The following is a 24,373-nucleotide window of genomic DNA, read 5'->3' as shown; positions in this document are numbered from 1 at the left end:
CTTTGAGCAAACAATCAGAGGCAACCGATTGAATTGTTCGTACAGAAATTTTGCTCGCACTCAGCCGACGAGCAGTTTTTTCGGCTTTCTTTTGCTCGGCTCGCTTACAGACCGATTGCTCCTGAACGACGTTTCAAAAAGTATTTTGCGCATGTGTTAACGTTAACGTGCTTGGGCGATATTGCTCTCCCTTTCACTCGCACGTACTTTCAAAGGGAATACATTGTATAGTTGTATTAGTGAAAAGACTTTTTGCGATAACTTTTTCAGTCAATCGGTCTTTTAATAAGTCTCCCTGTGCGAGCGACATTCGTATCTCTCATTGAACGAGGTTCGTAACAGAGCGTCTCACGAACAGCTCAACGTAAAAGGCTCAACCGAAAACCAAAACGAAAGGAAACGAAGTGTGCTGCGCATATTCTTTTATGCTTAACTTGTCCAGGGTGAAGGCGCGTGCCGATCGGACGTCTATATCCTATAGCTCTCATAGGAACATAAGGGTGAAAAATTTTAAAATTTAATTTTTTTCAATTATAAAATATTTTGTTTTGTTAATTCACGCTGCTATTCTAGTCAAGTTTTCATTCGTGAAATCTGCAAGGGTATTAAAACTTCGGCTTGCCGAAGTTAGCTTCCGTCCTCGTTAATTAATTGAAATATAATAATATAAAGAAAAGAGCACTTACCGAATCTTCCCTTTATTTTTATTAAAAGGATTATAGTGCGAATTAATAATTTTTTTATTACGACATCATTATTAAAGGTTGAGGCTTGTACTGCGTAGAACTTTCTCATCCTATCCTGGATATCTTTTACCAATTTTTTAAATGTTCTTTCCATTCGTACAGTGTTTGCGTGCGCAAAACTAGGTGTAATTAAATTTCTTCTCATTTTTTTAGCGGACCTTTCATAAGCGAATATTTGCGGTCTTATCTTAGCCTGTGTATATTCAAAATTTAAAATTTCTGGCTCCGCTAATATAACATTCATGTCCATAAATGTTCCGCGTTGGGTTTGTCTTACGTAATCATCTAAAAATCGATGATTTGATATACCCGCCGAGCGCATGGAGTCATCAAGATGTTTGCGGTCAATTATGTGGGGCACACTGGTTATATGGCGGAACCTCACATTGACGCTGTTATTATCAGTGATAAACGCCGCCAATTTGGATAATTTGCCATGATAATGAATCGCATCAATGGCGTTATTGTATTCCATTGCAACGTCTACTGTGGTCACTCCATGGGACTCCAGAACCTGTTAAGGATTAAATGTATTAAAAACGTGAACATTGTTCATTGAACATAAACAAATAAATACATAAATGTTGTTGAATCAGAAATAAAAATTGTAGAATTAGACAGTCAAGGGGCAGCAATAGTAGGGAAACGATTTACCAATTTAGACAGGTTTTATGATCTACCAGTAGTTTCAACATGTTTAGGTATTTATTTTGCTAAAGATATGTCTATGCAAGAGGAAGAAAGATTTCCTTTAGAAAATTTAGAGTGCAAGGCCGTTGTTATTCCAGGGGAAAGTGGGATGGTTATTTTTCCCATGCTTCATTTTTATTAGGGAAGTTTAAAAAAATAAATATTAATGTCGTAGTTTATTGTTTTTGTGGATTTGTTTGTTTTGTCAGATGTGCCGGTTTCATTGGTTTTGTTAGTTTTTATTTATATTTTTTGAAGATAGAATAGAAGAACAGAAATGGCTACTCCTTCAAAAATCTCGAAGCGCAGTTTCACAGATTTTTCCTTTGGTATGTATAATCTCATTACGACCGAATTTGTTACGTAAAGTACATTCGTTTTCCATTTCAGACGAACCTTTTCAACAGCCGTCAGTGTGCACAAATTGTTGCGAAGTTAAGAAGCAAATCGCGGAAATAAATGGTAAAATGTTAAATTTTTTAACGTTAAATTTTGTTTTGCACTATAAACCTTACCAAATTTTTTTGTTTTTAAAAAATGTAAAATAATTTATATTAATTTATATTATTTTTAAATAATGGTTTCAGTGATGTTTCTTTTCTTAAATATGTATATTTTTTCCTTGCTAAATGCTCTTATAATCAAATTTTAATTTCTTTTAGAAAAACTTGAGGAAATAATTCTTTCTCTTGCGGAACAAAAAATTATTGTTTCGCAACTGATGCGGCAACGAGTGGAAAACACAAACGTGGCGAAATGTTTCCCAATTAAAGACGAGGAGGCCCTAAATATAGTCAACCAAAATATTAATAGTTGTGCTAAGGATTCCTACGTAAGTCTTTTTTCTTTGAGATAAACATTATAGTGAAGTTTTCTTCCTATTTAGATAAAAGCCATGAGATCGTTGTTGCTGCCAGAAGGGGTTTTAAAAAACTTGCGGAGGATTCTCACAGATAAGTTTGTTGAGGGATTTAATGTTAAAGGCCTTTCTGGAAAAAAAAGCCGTAAACTCCTTTACATATTTCGGTGGTGCACTTCAAGGTAGGTTATTTTTATAACTGTATTTTTTATAATATACTTAGTTTCTTGATTCAATTTCAATCTATTGTTTTAGAATGCCATCTGTCTTTAATCCTATTTCTTTCAGTCTTTTTCTGCTTTTCACTTTTAAAACATGGTTTAATGTGAACAGGCTTGTATAACAAAAACTAAAAATATGTATTTAAACCCATGCAGAGGGAATTATAATTTAGTCCAGAAGTTTGTTACGCAGTAAAGGAGACCTTTTCAAACCTATAAAGTAAATCCATTTAACCATGTCCGTCTGTCTGTCGGTTCAAGTTTCAAAAGCGTGAAATAAGTCTACATTTAACTGTTGGTTATTCTTATTTTATATTTATGCTTTTCTAGTCACAATTTTATTCCTGAAAGCTGCAAGGGTATTAAAACTTTGGCTTGCCGAAGTTAGTTTCTGTTCTCATTTTATTTTAAAACACTAAAATCTTATTTTTTTTTAGATATTTTTTCAGAATCTGGTTATGCAGAAATATTGATTCCCAAGGCAATTCAATTGCAAAAGAAACGATTTTTTAAGAATAAATCCAAATCAAATAATAACAAAAATGAGGCACTCAACAAAAACGTGTCAGCAGAGGAATTTGTTCAATAAATATAAATTAAAAAAATAGAAAAATTGTCTACTTATTATACAATAAATTAATTTAACAAAAAGTATTTTTTCATAGCATTCAGCTTTTTTGGTATTGAAAACACCAACCCCATTTCATACCCCTTTTCGCCACAAAAGGGACCGATAGGTGGTCCGATAGATGGTCCGATAGGTGGCCCCTTTTGTGGCGAAAAGGGGTATAATATGGGACCACCAATCGGTCCCTTTTGTGGCGAAAGGTAATGCAGAACTTCGCCATATGACCACCGCCTAGGACATGCCGTGGTAAAAGTGGATAGAAATTTACATTGCGGGTGGTATGAACGGGAGTTAAGCCTAGTACTCAGTACGACGAAAACTGCTAGCTAAGCATAGGAGTAAGCGAGAGGCAAATAGGTAGCTAAAGCCCCCCTGTAGTTCGCCGGGACTGGTCCCGAACTAGCGAAATCGCCATACACCGGGGGCTTGGGACTAACTCCCGTTCATACCACCCGCAATGTAAATTTCTATCCACTTTTACCACGGCATGTCCTAGGCGGTGGTCATATGGCGAAGTTCTGCATTACCTTTCGCCACAAAAGGGACCGATAGGTGGTCCCATATTATACCCCTTTTCGCCACAAAAGGGGCCACCTATCGGACCATCTATCGGACCACCTATCGGTCCCTTTTGTGGCGAAAAGGGGTATTAAATGGGACCACCTACCGGTCCCTTTTGTGGCGAAAAGGGGTATGAAATGGGGTTGGTGTTTTCAATACCAAAAAAGCTGAATGCTATGAAACTTCCCAAGAAAAAATACTTTTTGTTAAATTAATTTATTGTATTATAAGTAGACAATTTTCTATTTTTTTAATTTATATTTATTGAACAAATTCCTCTGCTGACACGTTTTTGTTGAGTGCCTCATTGTTGTTATTATTTGATTTGGATTTATTTTTAAAAAATCGTTTCTTTTGCAATTGAATTGCCTTGGGAATCAATATTTCTGCATTACCAGATTCTGAAACAATATCTAAAAAAAAATAAGATTTTAGTGTTTTAAAATAAAATGAGAACAGAAACTAACTTCGGCAAGCCAAGTTTTAATACCCTTGCAGCTTTCAGGAATAAAATTGTGACTAGAAAAGCATAAATATAAAATAAGAATAACCAACAGTTAAATGTAGACTTATTTCACGCTTTTGAAACTTGAACCGACAGACAGACGGACATGGTTAAATGGATTTACTTTATAGGTTTGAAAAGGTCTCCTTTACTGCGTAACAAACTTCTGGACTAAATTATAATTCTGCATGGGTTTAAATATATAGGGGTATTCCCTAAACTGTTGAATTGCTGAATTGTTGGAAATTCAACAAATAATTTCAGCAATTAAGGGAACGACCCAAAATGGTTCCTGTTGAATTTTCAAACAGCTGTTACTTGTTGCAAAGTTTCACGAAACTTAAAGCATGTAAAATTTGATTTATTATTGCTAGTTACTGTCTAAAAGTATTACCAAGGTAAAAAGAACCACAAATATGCTTTCTAAGTTGATTTTATAATAAATAATGCGTACTGGTGAAACTAAAATGTTACAGAGTTGCCACGACTTTTAAAAAAAGGTGACAACTTTGGCTTTTCAGCAATTCAACAAAATTTTCATCAGCCCCGAGGCTGTTGAATTGCTGAAATTTCTGAAAGTTGACTTTGTATGGAACAGCTGATTAACAGCTGACCAAAATTCAACAATTCAGCAATTCAACAGTTTAGGGAATCCCCCTTATATTTTTAGATTTTGTTATACAAGCCTGTTTACATCAAACCATGTTTTAAGATTTTGTTATTTCACTAAAATATTTATATCAAAGAAAAAAGACTTACGTAGGAGTCCTTTGCACCACTATTTCTCCTTCTCCTCTTTAACAAATCGACGAATGTGCCTGTTGCTGTTCATGGCTAAATATCACACATTATTAGGTATTTCACTTGCACAACTCATGGTGTTACTCACCTGTTGACGACACTTCAGATCACAACAAAATATAACACTTTAAATGTACAATAAGACAAATTAAATACAATGTTTACAAAATTTGGCGCAAACGTTGGGTTAGTGATGGTAGCGGGGTTGGGTAGTTATGGCAATCCGTTACGATTAATATTGCGACTACCGATATCGTATAATCGATGGCAATAAAAACATTCGCTAATATTATTTTTGTTTAGTTCTATGTATATAAAATTAGGTACTTATATATTTATTTTATATATCTAAGCACCAATAAAATCCGCTTGTTATGGAAGGAAAGAAAACGTTTTGCTACTGAACCACCGCTATTGTTAAAAATATTGCTGCAGCTAAATTGCTCATTATTAAATATAAATAATATAAAAAGAAATAAAATTCTATCATTTATTATTTTATTTTATCTCATTATTAAGTTTTTATTTTATTATTTTAAATTTTTTTAAATTTGTTTTTTATATAAACAAAATAAAGTTGTATTCGTTATTAAAATCATTATATACTTGTCAAAAATTTCATTTTACAATTTTTTTAACTCATATAGAAGTGTTCACATAGAAGTGTTCACTCTCCGATAACTCTTTTGCTCTTGTAAAAAATACACACGCCACCTATTGACCCTTAAGGGACCACTGGGTGGTCGATCCCTTTTCTACCCCGAAAGTGCCACCGACCCCCTTGAGAACTACAGGGCCTTAGCCGGGGACTTTTTTCCACCTCGGTACTCAGTTGAGCTAAGGAAATAGTAAGAAAATACCACTAAAATACTAGATTTAGCGGATGAATTCTGATGAACGCCTTTAGCCGCGGCCCAAAGAATAAAATAATACTAGTCGAAAAATATTAATCTTTTAGTGAGACCGAAGTTTTCGGAGTTCATCCGCAATGCATGTAGCATGGTCTTACTCTCAACAAACAAATCAACTGGCGCCAATTTTAAAATATTACAATACGTTGAGGCGACCTGGGTCGCAAGCTTTAAATTCCCTGTTGGAATGGCGATATGTATTGCAGCAACTCCTACAGGCAGTTTTCCATTGGTTTTTGTGGTTTTCCTTCCATTTATAAATTGTTATTGGCACACCGCTTCTGCACAAACATAGCCAAAGATCAAATTTTTTATTCTTTGGTCGGCGGCTAAAGGCGTTCATCGGAATTCATCCGCTAAATCTAGTATTTATTTGGTATTTTCTTACTATTTCCTTAGCTCAACTGAGTACCGAAGGGGGAAAAGGCCCCGGCTAAAGGCTTTAGCTACCTATTTGCCTCTCGCTTACTCCTATGCTTAGCTAGCAGTTTTCGTCGTACTGAGTACTAGCCTTAAAGATCAAATTTTTTATTCTTTGGTCGGCAGCTAAAGGCGTTCATCGGAATTCATCCGCTAAATCTAGTATATTTGTGGTATTTTCTCACTATTTCCTTAGCTCAACTGAGTACCGAGGTGGGAAAAAGGCCCCGGCTAAAGGCTTTAGCTACCTATTTGCCTCTCGCTTACTCCTATGCTTAAGCCTAGTACTCAGTACGGCTAAGAGTTTTACTAGTCGAAAAATATTAATATTTTAGGGGGACCGAAGTTTTCGGAGTTCATCCGCAATGCATGTAGCATGGTCTTACTCTCAGCAAACAAATTAGCTGGCGCCAATTTAAAAATATTACAAAACGTTGAGCCGACCTGGGCGCAAGCTTTAAATTCGCTGTTGGAATGGCGATATGTATTGCAGCAACTCCTACAGGCAGTTTTCCATTGGTTTTTGTGGTTTTCCTTCCATTTAAATTGTTATTGGCACACCGCTTCTGCACAAACACAGCCAAAGATCAAATTTTTTATTCTTTGGTCGGCGGCTAAAGGCGTTCATCGGAATTCATCCGCTAAATCTAGTATTTATTTGGTATTTTCTTACTATTTCCTTAGCTCAACTGATGCCCTCTGCTCATTATGGACGCGTCGCGTTTGCATCCATTTACCGTTTAACGCGACCAAATCCCATACAAAACTTGTAGGCGAGGGGTGAGGAGGGGAGGGTGGAAAATTGTCGCGTTACAGGGCTAGAAAGTGAAATTTGTGGTATTTTTAAGCAGTATTAACCAGGCATGGACATTTTTCTGGACACGAAACTGATAAGAGGCTGATAAGAAGCGGGAAATATTATTACCGCCGCAGAAGCTACTGCTGTCGCGGGTCGCGTCAAAGAATTATTTAATTTACTGTTCAGATATATATACACTCATAAAAAAAAATCGAAGAATTTCCTTAAAATCTAGAAAATTCTTTCTTGAATTTTTGCCAAAGGCGACCTCACCTTTGTTTCAAGAAATGGTTTTTTTGAAAGGCACCATTAAAACCAGAAAAAATATTTCTTGTTTTAAGAAATTAAATTTCTTAAAACAAGAAAGGGTTTTTTAGAAAGCCACCATATAAACAAGAAAAAATATTTCTTAAAACAAGAAAGGCGATTCTTGTTTCAAAGGTGGTTTGTTTCTTGTTTCAAGAAATTAAATTTCTTAAAACAAGAAAGGGTTTTTTAGAAAGGCACCTTTTGAACAAGAAAAATTCTTTCTTTCCTGTTTAAATTTCCTTTCAAGAAATTTTATTTCTTGATTTAAGAAATAATATTTCTTGAAGGGAAGTTTTATATTAACACTGAAACCCTAAAAATAAAATGTAACTTGTTTTTTTCTTTTGCATATTTTATTTATTTAAATTTAAAACATTTAACACTGAACATTTAAACAATTTTAAATAACACATTTTTGACTTAAGAAAACATTATTATAACCAAATATGTAGTTGCAGGCATAAAAAATTATTTTCTTCGGCTTTCCTCATCTGGAAAAAAAGAGTTATTGGGATATCAATGATTTGTTCTTAGATAAGAATAGATAGATGTTTTTAGATAATAGATAATAATGTAATGTTAATAATAGCCAAAATACAAACACGTTGGTCAGACGACCGAGAGAGGAGCAAGACAGGTAGAAAATGAAGAAGGAAGGGTTGAAAATCTAATTTCAGAAAGAGCCACATACATACATATATATTTACATACAGTCCTTTGCGCGAAGGGAGACCGAATGTAAGCAGGTCAGATCATGACAATTTTAAGAAGGAGTAGAGAGAAACGTCGCGACGCGTAGGTCAAGCGAGCGAGAGAGAGGAGCAGAATATGAAAGGGTTGAAAATCGGGTTTCAGATCGGGTGAGCCGCGTACATGCATAGATATTTACATGCATACATAAGTATGTCAAACAAATACAACATATTTTTCTTACCTTAGAATGTTTTAAAACAAAATTACAGCTTCGCTAAACAAATTATTTGGCTGATGCAACTGCAGGTATTTTCACTCTGAAAAATAAATAAAATGCGAGTAATAAGATAAAGTTATTATAGAACTCTACACCCACAGATTTATATACAAATGTATGTATGTACGTAGCTCTTAGCTAAAAAACCATTCAACTAAATTGGTATACGCTTGGTAAAGAGATTTGAAATTTATCCTTTAATTACATACATACAATTGTACGCCCGCTATACAAAAAATTATATATTTACATACCTTTGAATATTTGGAAAAAGGCTTAACCTCTTATCCGCTTGAAAATCACGTCCATCACTCACGAATTTTTTTCACAACTGACGCTCGGGGGATCAGAGAAGTCGGTAGCCGGGTAGGCCCTTCGTCCCACTTCGTTTTTCTTGTCGTTAACATTCGGCAGCCGAAGGAAGTCAATGGCTACTTTCCTATATTCTAGGGTCATTTCATTCATATATTCAAAGGTGATTTTGTCCTAAAATACGTACAAAAATGTTTTGGCTGCGACGGCAAAACAGACATATGAGATTTTCATTTTTCTATTTTTAAGAAAAATTCTTTCTTGAATTTTTTCCATCAAGAAAGGTTTTCTGTATTCAAAGGCCAATTTTCTAATAACAAGAAATTTTTTTTCTATTTTCAAAGGTAGGCCGATTCAATGGCGAGATTTCCAAAATTTAGAAATTAATTTTTATGAGTGTATATGAACTTCTTCTGCAGCAGATCCTTTTGCTTTCTGCCGCAATAAATGTTCAAGCAGCATAACGAGGGACGTTGTTATTGCTTTCATCATTGCAGCAATGTTTCCACGCTGTTCAAATGCTGTTCTGCGATTACAATTATCAATAACAAATTATTTAAATCCATTGTTTATTTTAGCTCGCAAATGAAAATAGCAGAACAGCTGTTTTCAGACGCGTTTGCCAATGGAAACACCTCACGTCCGCCTATCGCGTTGCCAATCGAAAATACACAAAAATACCGAAAAAACCGCATAGTGGAAAAATGCCTTGAGTACCGAGGGGGAAAAAGTCCCCGGCTAAAGGCGTTAGCTACCTATTTGCCTCTCGCTTACTCCTATGCTTAGCTAGCAGTTTTCGTCGTACTGAGTACTAGGCTTAACTCCCGTTCATACCACCCGCAATGTAAATTTCTATCCACTTTTACCACGGCATGTCCTAGGCGGTGGTCATATGGCGAAGTTCTGCATTACCTTTCGCCACAAAAGGGACCGATAGGTGGTCCCATATTATACCCCTTTTCGCCACAAAAGGGGCCACCTATCGGACCATCTATCGGACCCTTTTGTGGCGAAAAGGGGTATGAAATGGGGTTGGTGTTTTCAATACCAAAAAAGCTGAATGCTATGAAACTTCCCAAGAAAAAATACTTTTTGTTAAATTAATTTATTGTATTATAAGTAGACAATTTTTCTATTTTTTTAATTTATATTTATTGAACAAATTCCTCTGCTGACACGTTTTTGTTGAGTGCCTCATTTTTGTTATTATTTGATTTGGATTTATTCTTAAAAAATCGTTTCTTTTGCAATTGAATTGCCTTGGGAATCAATATTTCTGCATTACCAGATTCTGAAAAAATATCTAAAAAAAATAAGATTTTAGTATTTTAAAATAAGATGAGAACAGAAACTAACTTCGGCAAGCCAAAGTTTTAATACCCTTGCAGCTTTCAGGAATAAAATTGTGACTAGAAAAGCATAAATATAAAATAAGAATAACCAACAGTTAAATGTAGACTTATTTCACGCTTTTGAAACTTGAACCGACAGACAGACGGACATGGTTAAATGGATTTACTTTATAGGTTTGAAAAGGTCTCCTTTACTGCGTAACAAACTTCTGGACTAAATTATAATTCCCTCTGCATGGGTTTAAATACATATTTTTAGTTTTTGTTATACAAGCCTGTTCACATTAAACCATGTTTTAAAAGTGAAAAGCAGAAAAAGACTGAAAGAAATAGGATTAAAGACAGATGGCATTCTAAAAAAATAGATTGAAATTGAATCAAGAAACTAAGTATATTATAAAAAATACAGTAATAAAAATAACCTACCTTGAAGTGCATCATAGAAATGTGTAAAGGAGTTTACGGCTTTTTTTTCCAGAAAGGCCTTTAACATTAAATCCCACAACAAACTCATCTGTGAGAATCCTCCGCAAGTTTTTTAAAACCCCTTCTGGCAGCAACAACGATCTCATGGCTTTTATCTAAATAGGAAGAAAACTTCACTATAATGTTTATCTCAAAGAAAAAAGACTTACGTAGGAATCCTTAGCACAACTATTAATATTTTGGTTGACTATATTTAGGGCCTCCTCGTCTTTAATTGGGAAACATTTCGCCACGTTTGTGTTTTCCACTCGTTGCCGCATCAGTTGCGAAACAATAATTTTTTGTTCCGCAAGAGAAAGAATTATTTCCTCAAGTTTTTCTAAAAGAAATTAAAATTTGATTATAAGAGCATTTAGCAAGGAAAAAATATACATATTTAAGAAAAGAAACATCACTGAAACCATTATTTAAAAATAATATAAATTAAATATAAATTATTTTACATTTTTTAAAAACAAAAAAATTTGGTAAGGTTTATAGTGCAAAACAAAATTTAACGTTAAAAAATTTAACATTTTACCATTTATTTCCGCGATTTGCTTCTTAACTTCGCAACAATTTGTGCACACTGACGGCTGTTGGAAAGGTTCGTCTGAAATGGAAAACGAATGTACTTTACATAACAAATTCGGTCGTAATGAGATTATACATACCAAAGGAAAAATCTGTGAAACTGCGCTTCGAGATTTTTGAAGGAGTAGCCATTTCTGTTCTTCTATTCTATCTTCAAAAAATATAAATAAAAACTAACAAAACCAATGAAACCGACACATCTGACAAAACAAACAAATCCACAAAAACAATAAACTACGACATTAATATTTATTTTTTTAAACTTCCCTAATAAAAATGAAGCATGGGAAAAATAACCATCCCACTTTCCCCTGGAATAACAACGGCCTTGCACTCTAAATTTTCTAAAGGAAATCTTTCTTCCTCTTGCATAGACATATCTTTAGCAAAATAAATACCTAAACATGTTGAAACTACTGGTAGATCATAAAACCTGTCTAAATTGGTAAATCGTTTCCCTACTATTGCTGCCCCTTGACTGTCTAATTCTATAATTTTTATTTCTGATTCAACAACATTTATGTATTTATTTGTTTATGTTCAATGAACAATGTTCACGTTTTTAATACATTTAATCCTTAACAGGTTCTGGAGTCCCATGGAGTGACCACAGTAGACGTTGCAATGGAATACAATAACGCCATTGATGCGATTCATTATCATGGCAAATTATCCAAATTGGCGGCGTTTATCACTGATAATAACAGCGTCAATGTGAGGTTCCGCCACATAACCAGTGTGCCCCACATAATTGACCGCAAACATCTTGATGACTCCATGCGCTCGGCGGGTATATCAAATCATCGATTTTTAGATGATTACGTAAGACAAACCCAACGCGGAATATTTATGGACAAGAATGTTATATTAGCGGAGCCAGAAATATTAAATTTTGAATATACACAGGCTAAAATAAGACCTCAAATTTTCGCTTATGAAAAATCCGCTAGAATAATGAGAAGAAATTTAATTACACCTAGTTTTGCACACGCAAACACTGAACGTATGGAGAGAACATTTAAAAAACTTGTAAAAGATATCCAGGATAGGATGAGAAAGTACTACGCAGTACAAGCCTCAACATTTAATAATGACGTCGAATTAAAAAGAATAATAATTCGCACTATATGCATTTTAATAAAAATAAAGGGAAGATTCGGTAAGTGATCTTTTCTTTATCTTATTATATTTCAATTAATTAACGAGGACGGAAGCTAACTTCGGCAAGCCGAAGTTTTAATACCCTTGCAGATTTCACGAATGAAAACTTGACTAGAATAGCAGCATGAATTAACAAAACAAAATATTTTATAATTGAAAAAAATTAAATTTTAAAATTTTTCACCCTTATGTTCCTATGAGCTGTAGTATACTTTTAATACAACGCTCATTAAATGTAAACTTTCGGTTTTTTTTTTGGGTGTACAGCTAGTATCAAACTGTCAGTATTAATTCAAAACTAAATAATGTAAGGAGCAGACTCAATAGTGTTAAGTAAAGCCTAGTACTCAGTTCGGCTAAGAGTTTTACTAGTCGAAAAATATTAATATTTTAGGGTGACCGAAGTTTTCGGAGTTCATCCGCAATGCATGTGCAATGGTCTTACTCTCAGCAAGCAAATTAACTGGCGCCAATTTTGAAATATTACAAAATGATTAGCCGACCTAGGTCTCAAGCTTTAAATTTGCTGTTGGAATGAGGATATTTATTGCTGCAACTCCTACAGGGAGTTTTCCATTGGTTTTTGGGGTTTTCATTCTACTTATAATATGTTATTGGCATACCGCTTCTGCACAAACACAGCCAAAGCCTAGTACTCAGTACGACGAAAACTGCTAGCTAAGCATAGGAGTAAGCGAGAGGCAAATAGGTAGCTAAAGCCCTTAGCCGGGGACTTTTTCCCACCTCGGTACTCAGTTGAGCTAAGGAAATAGTAAGAAAATACCACTAAAATACTAGATTTAGCGGATGAATTCTGATGAACGCCTTTAGCCGCGGCCCAAAGAATAAAAAATTTGATCTTTGGCTGTGTTTGTGCAGAAGCGGTATGCCAATAACATATTATAAATAGAATGAAAACCCCAAAAACCAATGGAAAACTGCCTGTAGGAGTTGTAGCAATACATATCCTCATTCCAACAGCAAATTTAAAGCTTGCGACCTAGGTCGGCTAATCATTTTGTAATATTTCAAAATTGGCGCCAGTTAATTTGCTTGCTAAGAGTAAGAAGTTTTCGGAGTTCACCCGCAATGCATGTAGCATGGTCTTACTCTCAGCAAACAAATTAGCTGGCGCCAATTTTAAAATATTACAAAACGTTGAGCCGACCTGGGTCGCAAGCTTTAAATTCGCTGTTGGAATGGCGATATGTATTGCAGCAACTCCTACAGGCAGTTTTCCATTGGTTTTTGTGGTTTTCCTTCCATTTATAAATTGTTATTGGCACACCGCTTCTGCACAAACACAGCCAAAGATCAATTTTTTTATTCTTTGGGCCGCGGCTAAAGTAGTTCATCGGAATTCATCCGCTAAATCTAGTATTTTTTTGGTATTTCCTTACTATTTCCTTAGCTCAACTGAGTACCGCGGTGGAAAAAAGTCCCCGGCTAAAGGCGTTAGCTACCTATTTGCCTCTCGCTTACTCCTATGCTTAGCTAGCAGTTTTCGTCGTACTGAGTACTAGGCTTTAAGACTAAATAGTGTTAAGTTTATGTCCTGAGTTTAATTTCTATACCGAAGTTTTCGGTTTTCGTTCCTGGTGTGAAGCCAGGATGCTCTGGTTTGGAACCTGGACATTTCGAACAGAAAAAGTGTTACCGCTTTTCAGTGTTATTCGACGCGTTAGTATTTTAATGGTTTGACATTAGTGTATTTTGTAAACGACGCTGCGGTCTGTTTAAGGTTTGTTTGTGAAAATTACTTGTGAAAATTTTAATATTTGCTTATTTTGGGCTTATTTGAAATGTAAGTACATTAAAATTGTGTCTTAGTGCATAACTAATGAGTAAATTCTTTTCTTTTTACTGACACCACCTTGAATTGCGCTCCAGATGCCGGCAAACTAAGGATTTTGCAATTGGCTTGCATTTTTTCAGACCGCGGCCAGCGCAATGTTAACTTCAATATCAGCGTCCTCGACCAAGCTTCGGTTTTCATCTGGACGGCCTTCACTCTGGAGATGATCAGCGACATAAGCGGTAAAACGGCTGCATTTGCCCAAATATGCATACAAACGTACATATTTTGTACATGTATTTTATTTATGTTTATTTGTTAAATTAAAAATTAGCTTCAGTAATTTATAAAAATGTAAAAAATATTTTTATTAATATATGAAAAGTACAAAATAACATTTTTTGAATTTTGTCTCTTTAATACGGGGTATAATATTTATACTGGCATTATACTAAATAGGATACAAAATAAACTAGCAGCCTAAATTTTAGTACACTGAGTGAATTTTTGAATTTTGTCTCTTTAATACGGGGTATAATATTTATACTGGCATTATACTAAATAGGATACAAAATAAACTAGCAGCCTAAATTTTAGTACACTGAGTGAGTATAAACTGTATACTCGTTAGTTTAAACTTGACAACTTCGAAAGTTTCATTTTTATACTTTCGAAGTCCATTAGCTTAATACTCAGAGTATCGAGAAATTTTTGACACTCAATAGTTTACTTTTAATGTAGAAATAGTTTAGTTTCTATGATCATTTTTTTGTGTAGTATACTTTTAATACAACGCTCATTAAATGTAAACTTTCGGTTTTTTTTTTGGGTGTAATTAACCACATTGCAAAAATCCCTGAAATCTGAGTACTATTTTTTTGCCGTGGAGGGAAATGAATATATCATAGTCATTGGCCTGCTCCCCCGATTTCGTAGAATATCAATTGCACATTCCTAGCCATGTTGGAGGCACTTGTAAATGGCAGCCAAGAACAAGATAGGTGGTCCCCGCCTCTGGTGACAAATGTTCCTCGGGGCGACAATGTAAAGGAGGCGACCACCGAAGCAGGGTCCTCGGCGCACCGGACCAGACCAGGTTCCTCCCGCTCAAGATGACAAATCACATGTGCTGACATTTGACATCGGTGCTGGGGGATTAACATGTAATGGCCAGGGCCCTCGACTCCTCGGGGCAGTAAAAGTGTTGGCCAGCGCCCAAGGCAAACACAGTTATTATGGGACCTGCTGATGGTGCTCCTCCGCCACTCGGACTCCTCCTTTTCATGGCCACCAGACCGTGGACAGACCGACCACACAAGTGGCCAAGTGGCTTCTGCTTTGCATAAATGTCCCAGCCTCCTTCGGCTGGGTTCCCTATCTCGCCAGCGGCAGCCTCCTCGTCGGTGGCTTGTTTAATTAAAAAATTAAGTTCCAAATCCCAGACCATTAAAAAGATTTTTATTTATACCTTTTAATTTCATCAATCGTTGCGACGGCAGGTGCCGTCCATATCCATATCCATGTTCCAGGCCCCGTCCTTCGTCATTTACCCACCCTCCCCGCGAAGTTTGTTTTCTTGCCCTCTTCTCTTTAGCTTTTTAGCTTTTAACAGGAAACAATTTCATTTGCGAGCAGAAATTCTTTTCAAATCTGCCGCCGTTAAGCAAAAAGAAAACATGCCAAGAAATAATAATAAAAAAATTGAAAAAAAACTATAAGGTGACTGAGAAAAACCAATCGATGCTCTTATAAAAAGTCCTTGCACTAATTTAAAGAGGTGCATTTTAATTCTTGAAAAGTATTTAAAATTTAAATACTATTTATTGAGTAATCTTTGACTTCAAATCATTACGAAAATAAATTGTTTATCCATGAGAAAAATATATTGAAAATGCTATTCTATTTTTAATCTTTTAAATCTAAAAAAAATTAATTCTTTATTTTCTTATTTTCTGGCTATTCTTATTGAGCAAAATCAACGATTTTCCTTTCGGCAGCGCATAGCATTTTCGGTGTGGTAAAGCCCAAAAATGTCCCCCCTTGTTGTTGGTAAGCTCGGTTTCCTTTTTGGCCAGAACGTTTTGTTGGCCGTTCGGCTTTCGGGCCAAAAACCCACGGGCTCCGAGGCAGTTGCCTTTGGCTTTCGAGGAGCCGCTGTGGCTCAGTTTTGGTTTATGAATGTCGCCATGTTGCTGGGGCACGGTGGTGCAGGGTGGCTCAGGGTGGTGCAGGGTGGAGCCGTGGCACATTCCACACACAGAGCGACAGGATGAAACTGTTGCCTGCATACGGCATGCATATTTCGTATTTTTAGTACAGCCATTTAACATCATCAACTTAAATATGCGTGCAAGATTTATGCACACGTCGCTCGGCCCAGAAAGGGGCGGCCGCCTGGCCGGGGGCGTGGCCTGACTGGACCTGGAATGGAATGACTCAAAGAGCCATCGAACTGCGGTCCAAAGCGAAATGCGGCCAACACGAGCACGTGATACTAAAGTATTATGGCATTTGAAAAGCAGAGTCATAAAGTTCAATTTGCATAAATCTAATTTTTAATTAATAGCTCTAACAACATTTGTGAACCTGTAAAAAGCTAAATAATTTTAAGACTTTAAAAAATCCTTTAAAAATACTTAAATATTATTTAATATTTGTTTGTTCATACTTAATACCGGTTCTTACATCACTATCATACTAAAACCAAAAATAGACAAGAAAGGAAGCTAGCTTAGGCCAGCCGAAGCTTATATACCCTTGCAGATCATTCCTATTAATTAACAAATCGCAAAAATGTTCAATTTTCTAATATTTCTCATTAATTTTCCGATCGTTCCTATGGCAGCTATATGATATAGTCGTCCGATTTTTTACATAATTAATTCGAAATTCAGAAATATTTAAAAAATAACATCCCCAAAAGTAGAAGGTAATATTTCAAAAAACACCGAAGCTAGAATTTTTTTAAGTTTTTTTTTTCCGATCCTTCCTATGGGAGCTAGAAGATATAGTTGTCCGATCCGGTCGGTTCCGACATATATGGGCACTTCCAAAATGTCGCTCGGGACATTTGCACACCTTTAAAGTTGAAAAAAAATTGTAAAACAATAGATTTTAATTTTAATTATGGGCTTTTCTTTTCACACTTCCCAAGCTCAATTTTTGGTAAAAATCTTGATTTTGTACCACTTTTAGTTTTTAAGATATCGGTAAAAAACTGCCGTATTCGCTCGGGACAAAAATAGAAGTGGATTTCGGGGAAGTTCATACAACACCAGAAATTAGCCAATTCTGATGGAATATTTGAATGCGATTTTTTTTAGAATGTTGTTCAAACATGTCGCTGTGAAATGCTTTTGGTTTCACTCAAAAATTCTTTGCCGTTTTTTTTTTATGCAGTTTCAACCACATTCGCTCGGGACATGTCGCTCGGGACATTTTTTCCGACTGTTTTGTAAAGCGGATTTCTTTACCTCTATCTCTCAATTGCTGGATGTTTTGCTTTTAACTTAATAGTTTAGCATGTGAATGAAGCATTCAGTACAGAAAAATGTCACATATTAGCATTCCTATAGGATAAATTTACAACAGAAGACAGGTCCAAAAAATAACAAAAAAATAGCCAAAAACTGATTTTTGCGTATATTGGTGGGGTTTGTCATAAAAATAATCAAACTATACTCCAAATTTGTAGTTAAGCTCAGTATCCAACTAATTAGAAACTAATATCGGGGCAAAATCATGTAAAAATATGATTTATTCAACTTTCAAGGTTTTTGGCTTGGTGGACTTTTTTTTGGAAGTGCCCATACACTACCTGCAATAGAAAGAAGACTTTTGCGAAAGTTTCGTCCCGATAGCTCAAAAACTGAGAGACTAGTTTGCGTAGAAACAGACAGACGGACAGACGGACGGACAGACGGACAGATCGACTCGTCTTGTGATGCTGATCAAGAATATATATACTTTATGGGGTCGGAAACGTCTCCTTCACTGCGTTGCAAACTTCTGACTGAAATCATAATACCCTCTGCAAGGGTATAAAAATTGTAAAAAAATGGATTGTTATTATTTTAATTAAAAATATATTTAGCTTTTTGATATAATTCCATCTACAGAATATTTTGCATACATCGAACTATAGTTGCATAAGCAGATGCCCTGTCAATAACTCAGACATCTGCATAACTGACGTTTACCTGTGCTCACCATTTGTAATTATGCATTTCCCAAAGTAATAATCAAGTGATTTCGCGACGGGGCCCATACTCACCCACATACTACGCAAAACTATCTGTTCTGTGCAATTGAATAACATCATTATGCAGCGCTGTCCGATCCCATGACATCTGCACCTTGCACAAGCTCAGAAATACTTTATTGATTTCTGTCGGACTGGAACTCTTTGCGCAACTCCGAGCTCGGATCCAAATCCGAATAGTGGGTAACTGGGCAAACATCTTCACCTGCTGCGCCGCCTGCGGCCGTCGTTCAATATTGTGGCTAATATTTAATGAAAAGCCAGCGAAGCCAAATAAAGCCGAATATTGAAAATGAAAAATAAACGACATTAGAAATAGCGAGTGGCGCCGGCGCAGACGCATTTGTTTATGACCGCCACATTTCGATGATAAATCGCCGATGCCGCGGCTAATTACGCACGGAGTACGCGTAAGATCGGGTCCTAGATCGGAGTTCGAGATCGGAGTAAATGCCCCGAATCAGCAACTAAATTTGTCTTACGCTTAACGCTCGGTTTAACCCACTGATAACCGGTTGGTCTTAACGATTTCCATTTATTTGTACTTGTCAATGGCAACATGAAGACTTTGATTTCAAGATTCATTTGCCACCGCATATTTCGCTGTGGCGTGTGCCTAATTAACTGCAAATGAAAGACCTTGATTAGACGGCCAGTGCATTAACTAAGGCTTGCAGATTCGGCTTAAGATTTTGTATTAATATTATTTAATTATTCAATTACAACATTTTAAAAGTAGATTATTAAATATATTTCGTGACACAATCGACAGTAAAAATACATAAAGTCGTTCCTTTTAAATTAATTTTTTCCAATTTGTATCCTTGAGGCCTAATGCTTTGAATTTGTTGTGTGATAAATATTTTGTGTGTTGATCGCCTACCATTTTTAATAAAAATCCCACCTGCTGAATTTCAAATTGAGTATCTTTACTGTATTGCTTACAAAACTTTTTCACACTCAAATCAGTAGCCAAAATGTTAAAGCTATAAAAAATTTCATATGTTAATAAATAATTTGCAAATGACTCTTAAAATATACTAAATAATTTAAACGGTTTTAATGTTATCAGTAGTGCCAGTCGCAAATTTAAAGTCATATACTTATTTTTCTGATAGTTTTTTCAATGTCTTTTATAATATAAATTACATGGGACTATTAAGTTAAGATAGGGATCTTATATTTTCCAGTATGACATCCCTGACCTGAGATGATTGCAGTCAGCCTACCGGATTGGCTATCGGACAGCATAGGGAAGCATACTTTTCTTCGCACCCCGGTCTCCCGTGACAATCAGCAGACCACCGGTGGTCACCTGGCAAATGCCAATTGATAAATAACTGTCATTAGAGCCGCACTGCGGCTCATTTTCCCATGGCTCGGCTTAGTTGTCCGCAGCCCGTAGTCCAGATCATTTTGGCTTGTATTGCAGCGGCGAAAACTTAAGCTATAAATAAAAATTAATGCTTTTGAATAAATTGTGCCGGGCGAAGCGAGGCGATACCCCTACTTAGCATATCGGGTCGGTATCTTTAGGTTTTCCAGTTCCATTCGACGGTGCCTCGGGGTAGGCATTTAGCAAAGTGTCAGTTGCGAACAAGGTTAGGCTTTGGGTATTAGAGGCGTCCCACGTCGCCGTCGGGTGGTTTCACTTAGCTCAACTAACACCACGCCACGGTGGTTTCAAAGTTCCGAGGTTCCCCAGTTCGGTGGTGCGGCGGTTGGGTTTTGGGTGGGTGGCTACACTAGCCGCTCGCGGGTTTTAATTAATTTGGTGCAACATTTTGCACTGGGCCGAGCCCAAAAGCCCGACTTGGTCAATGGGCGCATATATCAAGACAATCGGCTGATTGGCAGCCGCATACATTACCCACATTCAGGTGGCTCGGGACTGGTGGGGCTGGCCGGGACCCACCTGTCAGCGGTGCTTATGATTAACTGTCAGTTGTAACTGGTTGTGATGGATTTATTGCTGTCAATTTGACAAATCAATGCAGCAGTTGGCCGTCCATCGAAGGCGTTCATTGAAGCGATCAGTGCCCAACTCGCGACGAGTTAATTGGAAAATCATCCAAGGCTGGGACTTCGGGAGATCTCGGGGGGTATGCAGATTAGACGATGATGCACAGGTAACTTTTCGGTCACTGATCCGCCATGTTAACACACTTTTACGTTCTTTAGATTATTTGGCATTAATCTAATAAAGACAGTAATTAAATAATTCCTTGGTGTTTTATTTAATTATTGTTCAGGAGATGCAAATCTACAAATTGAATTTTAAGGTAAATATATACCTAAAAAAATATATTAAATAAAAATAATAATACTTAAAAATATTTATAATAATAATACAAAAGGTTTTCAAGTGTTTTAATCTACAGAGATTGATTCGAAATCACTGGTGAAATCCTGATTTTTTAATCGGTTTATTCCTCAATCAATCAGCAATCATTCAACACAAACCAACTCCAATGCCTGTACTAAATTTTGAGACACACATTTTCGCAGCAACTCCTTTTTGGCTTCCCAGGCTGAAATGGATGAAATGGAAGTATAAATAGAGAGAGAAACTCGAGAGGTTGAGGACCAGTTGACCAGTTTCGTTTTACTACCGTCTGTCACCTGATGGCAGGCAAATATTAATTTACCGATATATCTTTTGCCAGTGATTTTGTTTTGCTGCACAGTTGGCTAATGAAATCGTAAGTGCTTTTATCTCGTAAATAGTTGGCTGGCCGGGTTCGGTTTGGGTTTTTGGAGTCAATGGTTTTCCATTCCTGTTTCTCTACCGGTTTGATTTGCAAGCCGCAGCATTTAATGAGCCACCGGAATGGCCTGGATCTGGATGTTTCAATGGAGCAGAAGCAGAAGGATCACTTGAACCCCCAATGTCCGGCTAATGGGCCAAGTTTCACTTTCAGAGAATCGAAAATCAAACTGACAATTGGCCTGTAGCATACATTTTATACTGACCGAAAAATTATTTTTTATGGTGTGAAACTAGGATGATAGCGTTTATTTGTACATATACCTTGGTTTAAAACCAGGACAAAAGGGAGTATGGGAACACAAAAAGTGATACCAGATTTTGCGTTTTTTGACGCGTTTGTGATTATTATGATGATTCATCTGTGTGAGTTTGGTCCTGCATTCCTGTGAAATTCGTGCCGAGTCAAGATGTAAGTAAAATATTTATTTTAAAATAAAAAGTGCAATATTTCATTTTCATTTGTTGTCTAAAAAACCCACCCCTTGCTTCCATGAAAACAAGTGCTTTGCGCACGCGAAGGAGTTCCAAACATATATGTACATATGTATGTGTTGCGCAAAATACTTGTTTCCATGGAAACAGGGGTTGAAATGAAAAAAGTGCGCTGTGTTTATCTACACTTAGAAGCATTGTGCGTAAATGTATGTATTTTCATGGAAACAAGTATTTTGCGCACGAAAAGGAGTTACAAACGTATATGTTTGTATTGCGCAAAATATATAATATAAATATATAAAATATATAAAAATGATTTTTGCTTAACAACAAAGCAAAATGAAGTTGCATAAAATAAGATACATTTTAATTAATAATAACGAAGAATTATTTATTTTAAGTGATCAATTTGATATTTTGGGTTTTGATGAACATTATCAAGCCTATAAAGTTGGTGCAAAAGAAAATTCTTTAAAAATTAATAATATAAGTGTTTTTCAAGGTCCCCCTGTTAAATGTTATAATAAGAATACCATAACCTATGTAAGATTAAAATTATTTTAATTTAAGAATATTTATCAAATAATAATAAAATAATATATTGAATAATAATAAAAGAAAAACATTATACAACGAGATTTTATTGGGATTTTATTGGGATTAAATTGTATACCACAAAAAACTAAATAGTATAAATTGTATACTACAGGTAGCGGGGAAATCGTATAGGTATTATACGAAATAGTTTCAAATGTACACTAACAATCTAGATAAATAGTTTAATACGTATACTACAGCACCCGAAATTAGTATAATATGTACACAAAATAGTATAAAACTGAGACCACATAGCGTACCATTTACACTAAATAGTATACAAAATAAACTACCAGCCCAATTTTCAGTACACTGGGTGAGTATAAACTGTATACTCGTTAGTTTAATCTTGACATTTTCCAAAAGTATCATTTTAACACTTTCGAAGTCATTAGGTTAATACTCAGAGTATTGAGAAATTTTTGACACTCAATAGTTTACTTTTAATGTACAAATAGTTTAGTTTCTATGATCATTTTTTTTTGGGTGTACGCACTTCAAAGTTTCAACACATGCAGCAGCAACATGCAACCGCAACAGCAACAACTGCAGCTCGAAACAAACATGCAGCAGCATAATCGCCCACACACAGCTGGCAAAATAAATTATCATCGAAGCTCTCATGCCCTTAGGCGATGGCCATCCCAATGACAGCCGGCTGATAAAGTCATGGTCGTCTTTACGACAGTTACAAATAGTTTCTAAAAGTGGGTAACGAGTGTTTTAGCTGCAAATATGAAATATTACAGCTCTCTGCATGTCCCCACAGGACAGGAAGTTGTAGGACTTCTGATCGAGAAGCAAAGATTACTCAATACTGTAGTGAAACTCCCACAGCTTTGCATAATGGATTACAGAAATAGGGAAAAATGTGTGAAAAATGTATGTGATTGATTTCCTCAGCGAAACTGCCATACAATACTTTAAAGTAAATAAAAATATATACATATTACCATATTAAGTAAAAGTGTAGCAGATATAATCTTAAAACTTGTCATTCTATTATCACATATTATTACTATATTATAGTTTTCAAACCCCTTCTCATGAGAGTATAACTTTCCCCGGGTTTAATTTTCTTTAACTTATTTTTTCGTGCCGACTGCCGTCAATATTTCATGCGGCGACTTGTGTGTAACTTTCGGGGCTTAGTTGTTTGCACTTTCGGCAGGTTGGCCCAAAGTTTGATGGCCCTGAATAATTGATGTTGCATGCCCCGCAAAGACAGACAGCTGTCGCATTGGTTCCGGAACTGGGTCACCTAATCCTCCGGGCTCCTACGGGGCAAATGTTGCGATTGTCGTCGCATTTAGTGGCTCATTTCGATTCGGGGGGCTGGCTGAAAATTACAGTAATTAACAGGCTCATATTTAAGGTGTTTATCGGATGGCAGGAGGCACCCAGCACCAGCCGCAGCGCCCAGGTCCCCAATTACCGATGCTCGTATGCACAATGAGATGCTGATGCTGATGGCGATGGCCTCGCCCCATGATGACGGGCTTTTGGCACCGCAATTTGGTTTGGGGCCACAGATAAATTGATTTCTGTCGCTCAGTCGGCGTTTTAATTAAACGAGCGCCGTTCATTATGTCCCGAAATGGTAATGGCATTAAAAACCGCAATTTCATTCATACCCAGATCGAATAGAGTGCTGATTGAACCATTAACTCTAGTGGCTATCCACTAACTGGCTAGTGACACCTCTTGGCATTCAAATTGCAGACTCGGCCTGAAGAAGATATTAACTTCATAATTGATAATTGAAAGTAGTTCTTGGAGGCGAAAGCCCAACCCATCTCAACCCCCTGGTTATGTCAGCCTGTTGGCCTGGCCAGTAGCAATTTAAGCCGCTCCCGTTTTCCATCCTGCTTCGTCAGTCCAAACATGATTATTTGCCCTCGGGGGCCAGCTCCATATTGTGGATGGGATGCCTGGGATGCGTTGGGGCACTGGGAACCGAGAACTGGGCACTGAAACCCGGGAACTGCACTTGCAAATGAGCTGCATTTTGAGACATTAAAGGGCACTTAGCATAATGATTTACAACTTTGATTCACGCAATTAAATTGGAATTTCTGGTCAACGGTGGAGCAAGTTTAGTTTCTACTATGAAAAATAAATTATGGTTTCAATTTATTATATTGTGGAATTTCAAAGCTTTCAAATATTATTCTCTTTAATAAAATAATTATTTTTCTTAATATTCCAGAT

The 24,373-nt window shown here is 36.2% G+C and overlaps 2 protein-coding genes and 3 long non-coding RNA genes across 9 annotated transcripts; 2 read left to right on the top strand and 3 right to left on the bottom strand.

The window, feature by feature from the left end:
• Nucleotides 1-1,698: 1,698 nt before the first annotated feature.
• On the top strand, nt 1,699-3,129 carry LOC123002534 (uncharacterized). Its single transcript, XM_070214057.1, has 5 exons — nt 1,699-1,765; nt 1,827-1,898; nt 2,099-2,268; nt 2,323-2,477; nt 2,954-3,129. The coding sequence occupies exons 1-5, from the start codon at nt 1,714-1,716 to the stop codon at nt 3,027-3,029; spliced, it is 525 nt and encodes a 174-aa protein (XP_070070158.1). The 5' UTR covers nt 1,699-1,713; the 3' UTR covers nt 3,030-3,129.
• Nucleotides 3,130-3,949: 820 nt separating this feature from the next.
• LOC138912763 (uncharacterized) lies at nt 3,950-5,453 on the bottom strand. Its single transcript, XR_011418321.1, has 3 exons — nt 5,100-5,453; nt 4,970-5,044; nt 3,950-4,118 (listed from the first exon to the last, which is right to left on the bottom strand). It is a non-coding gene; the product is annotated as an uncharacterized lncRNA (long non-coding RNA).
• A 2,334-nt stretch (nt 5,454-7,787) lies between these two features.
• Nucleotides 7,788-9,561, bottom strand: LOC138912562 (uncharacterized). Of its 2 annotated transcripts, XR_011418110.1 has the most exons (4): nt 8,920-9,561; nt 8,675-8,859; nt 8,385-8,460; nt 7,788-7,941 (listed from the first exon to the last, which is right to left on the bottom strand). It is a non-coding gene; the product is annotated as an uncharacterized lncRNA (long non-coding RNA). The 2 variants fall into 2 exon arrangements; XR_011418109.1 differs by having other exon boundaries at nt 8,675-9,473.
• A 298-nt stretch (nt 9,562-9,859) lies between these two features.
• Nucleotides 9,860-11,290, bottom strand: LOC123002539 (uncharacterized). 4 transcript variants are annotated; one of them, XR_011418108.1, is made up of 5 exons: nt 11,224-11,290; nt 11,091-11,162; nt 10,720-10,889; nt 10,089-10,665; nt 9,860-10,035 (listed from the first exon to the last, which is right to left on the bottom strand). XR_011418108.1 is itself a non-coding variant. In XM_070213631.1 (5 exons), the coding sequence occupies exons 1-4, from the start codon at nt 11,273-11,275 to the stop codon at nt 10,522-10,524; spliced, it is 438 nt and encodes a 145-aa protein (XP_070069732.1). In that variant the 5' UTR covers nt 11,276-11,290; the 3' UTR covers nt 9,860-10,437; nt 10,511-10,521. The 4 variants fall into 4 exon arrangements, 3 of the variants coding, with proteins under 3 accessions (XP_070069732.1, XP_070069731.1, XP_070069730.1); XM_070213631.1 differs by having other exon boundaries at nt 9,860-10,437; nt 10,511-10,665; XM_070213630.1 differs by having other exon boundaries at nt 10,511-10,665.
• A 2,453-nt stretch (nt 11,291-13,743) lies between these two features.
• Nucleotides 13,744-14,243, top strand: LOC138912671 (uncharacterized). The gene is made up of 2 exons (XR_011418232.1): nt 13,744-14,108; nt 14,195-14,243. It is a non-coding gene; the product is annotated as an uncharacterized lncRNA (long non-coding RNA).
• The last annotated feature ends 10,130 nt before the right edge of the window (nt 14,244-24,373 follow it).

The sequence above is a fragment of the Drosophila takahashii genome, chromosome 2R (genome assembly GCF_030179915.1).
Source record: "Drosophila takahashii strain IR98-3 E-12201 chromosome 2R, DtakHiC1v2, whole genome shotgun sequence".
In the NCBI taxonomy this organism is placed as follows: Eukaryota; Metazoa; Arthropoda; class Insecta; order Diptera; family Drosophilidae; genus Drosophila; species Drosophila takahashii.
Note: the sequence above shows the minus strand (reverse complement) of the source record. Positions and strands in the feature narration are given on the sequence as shown.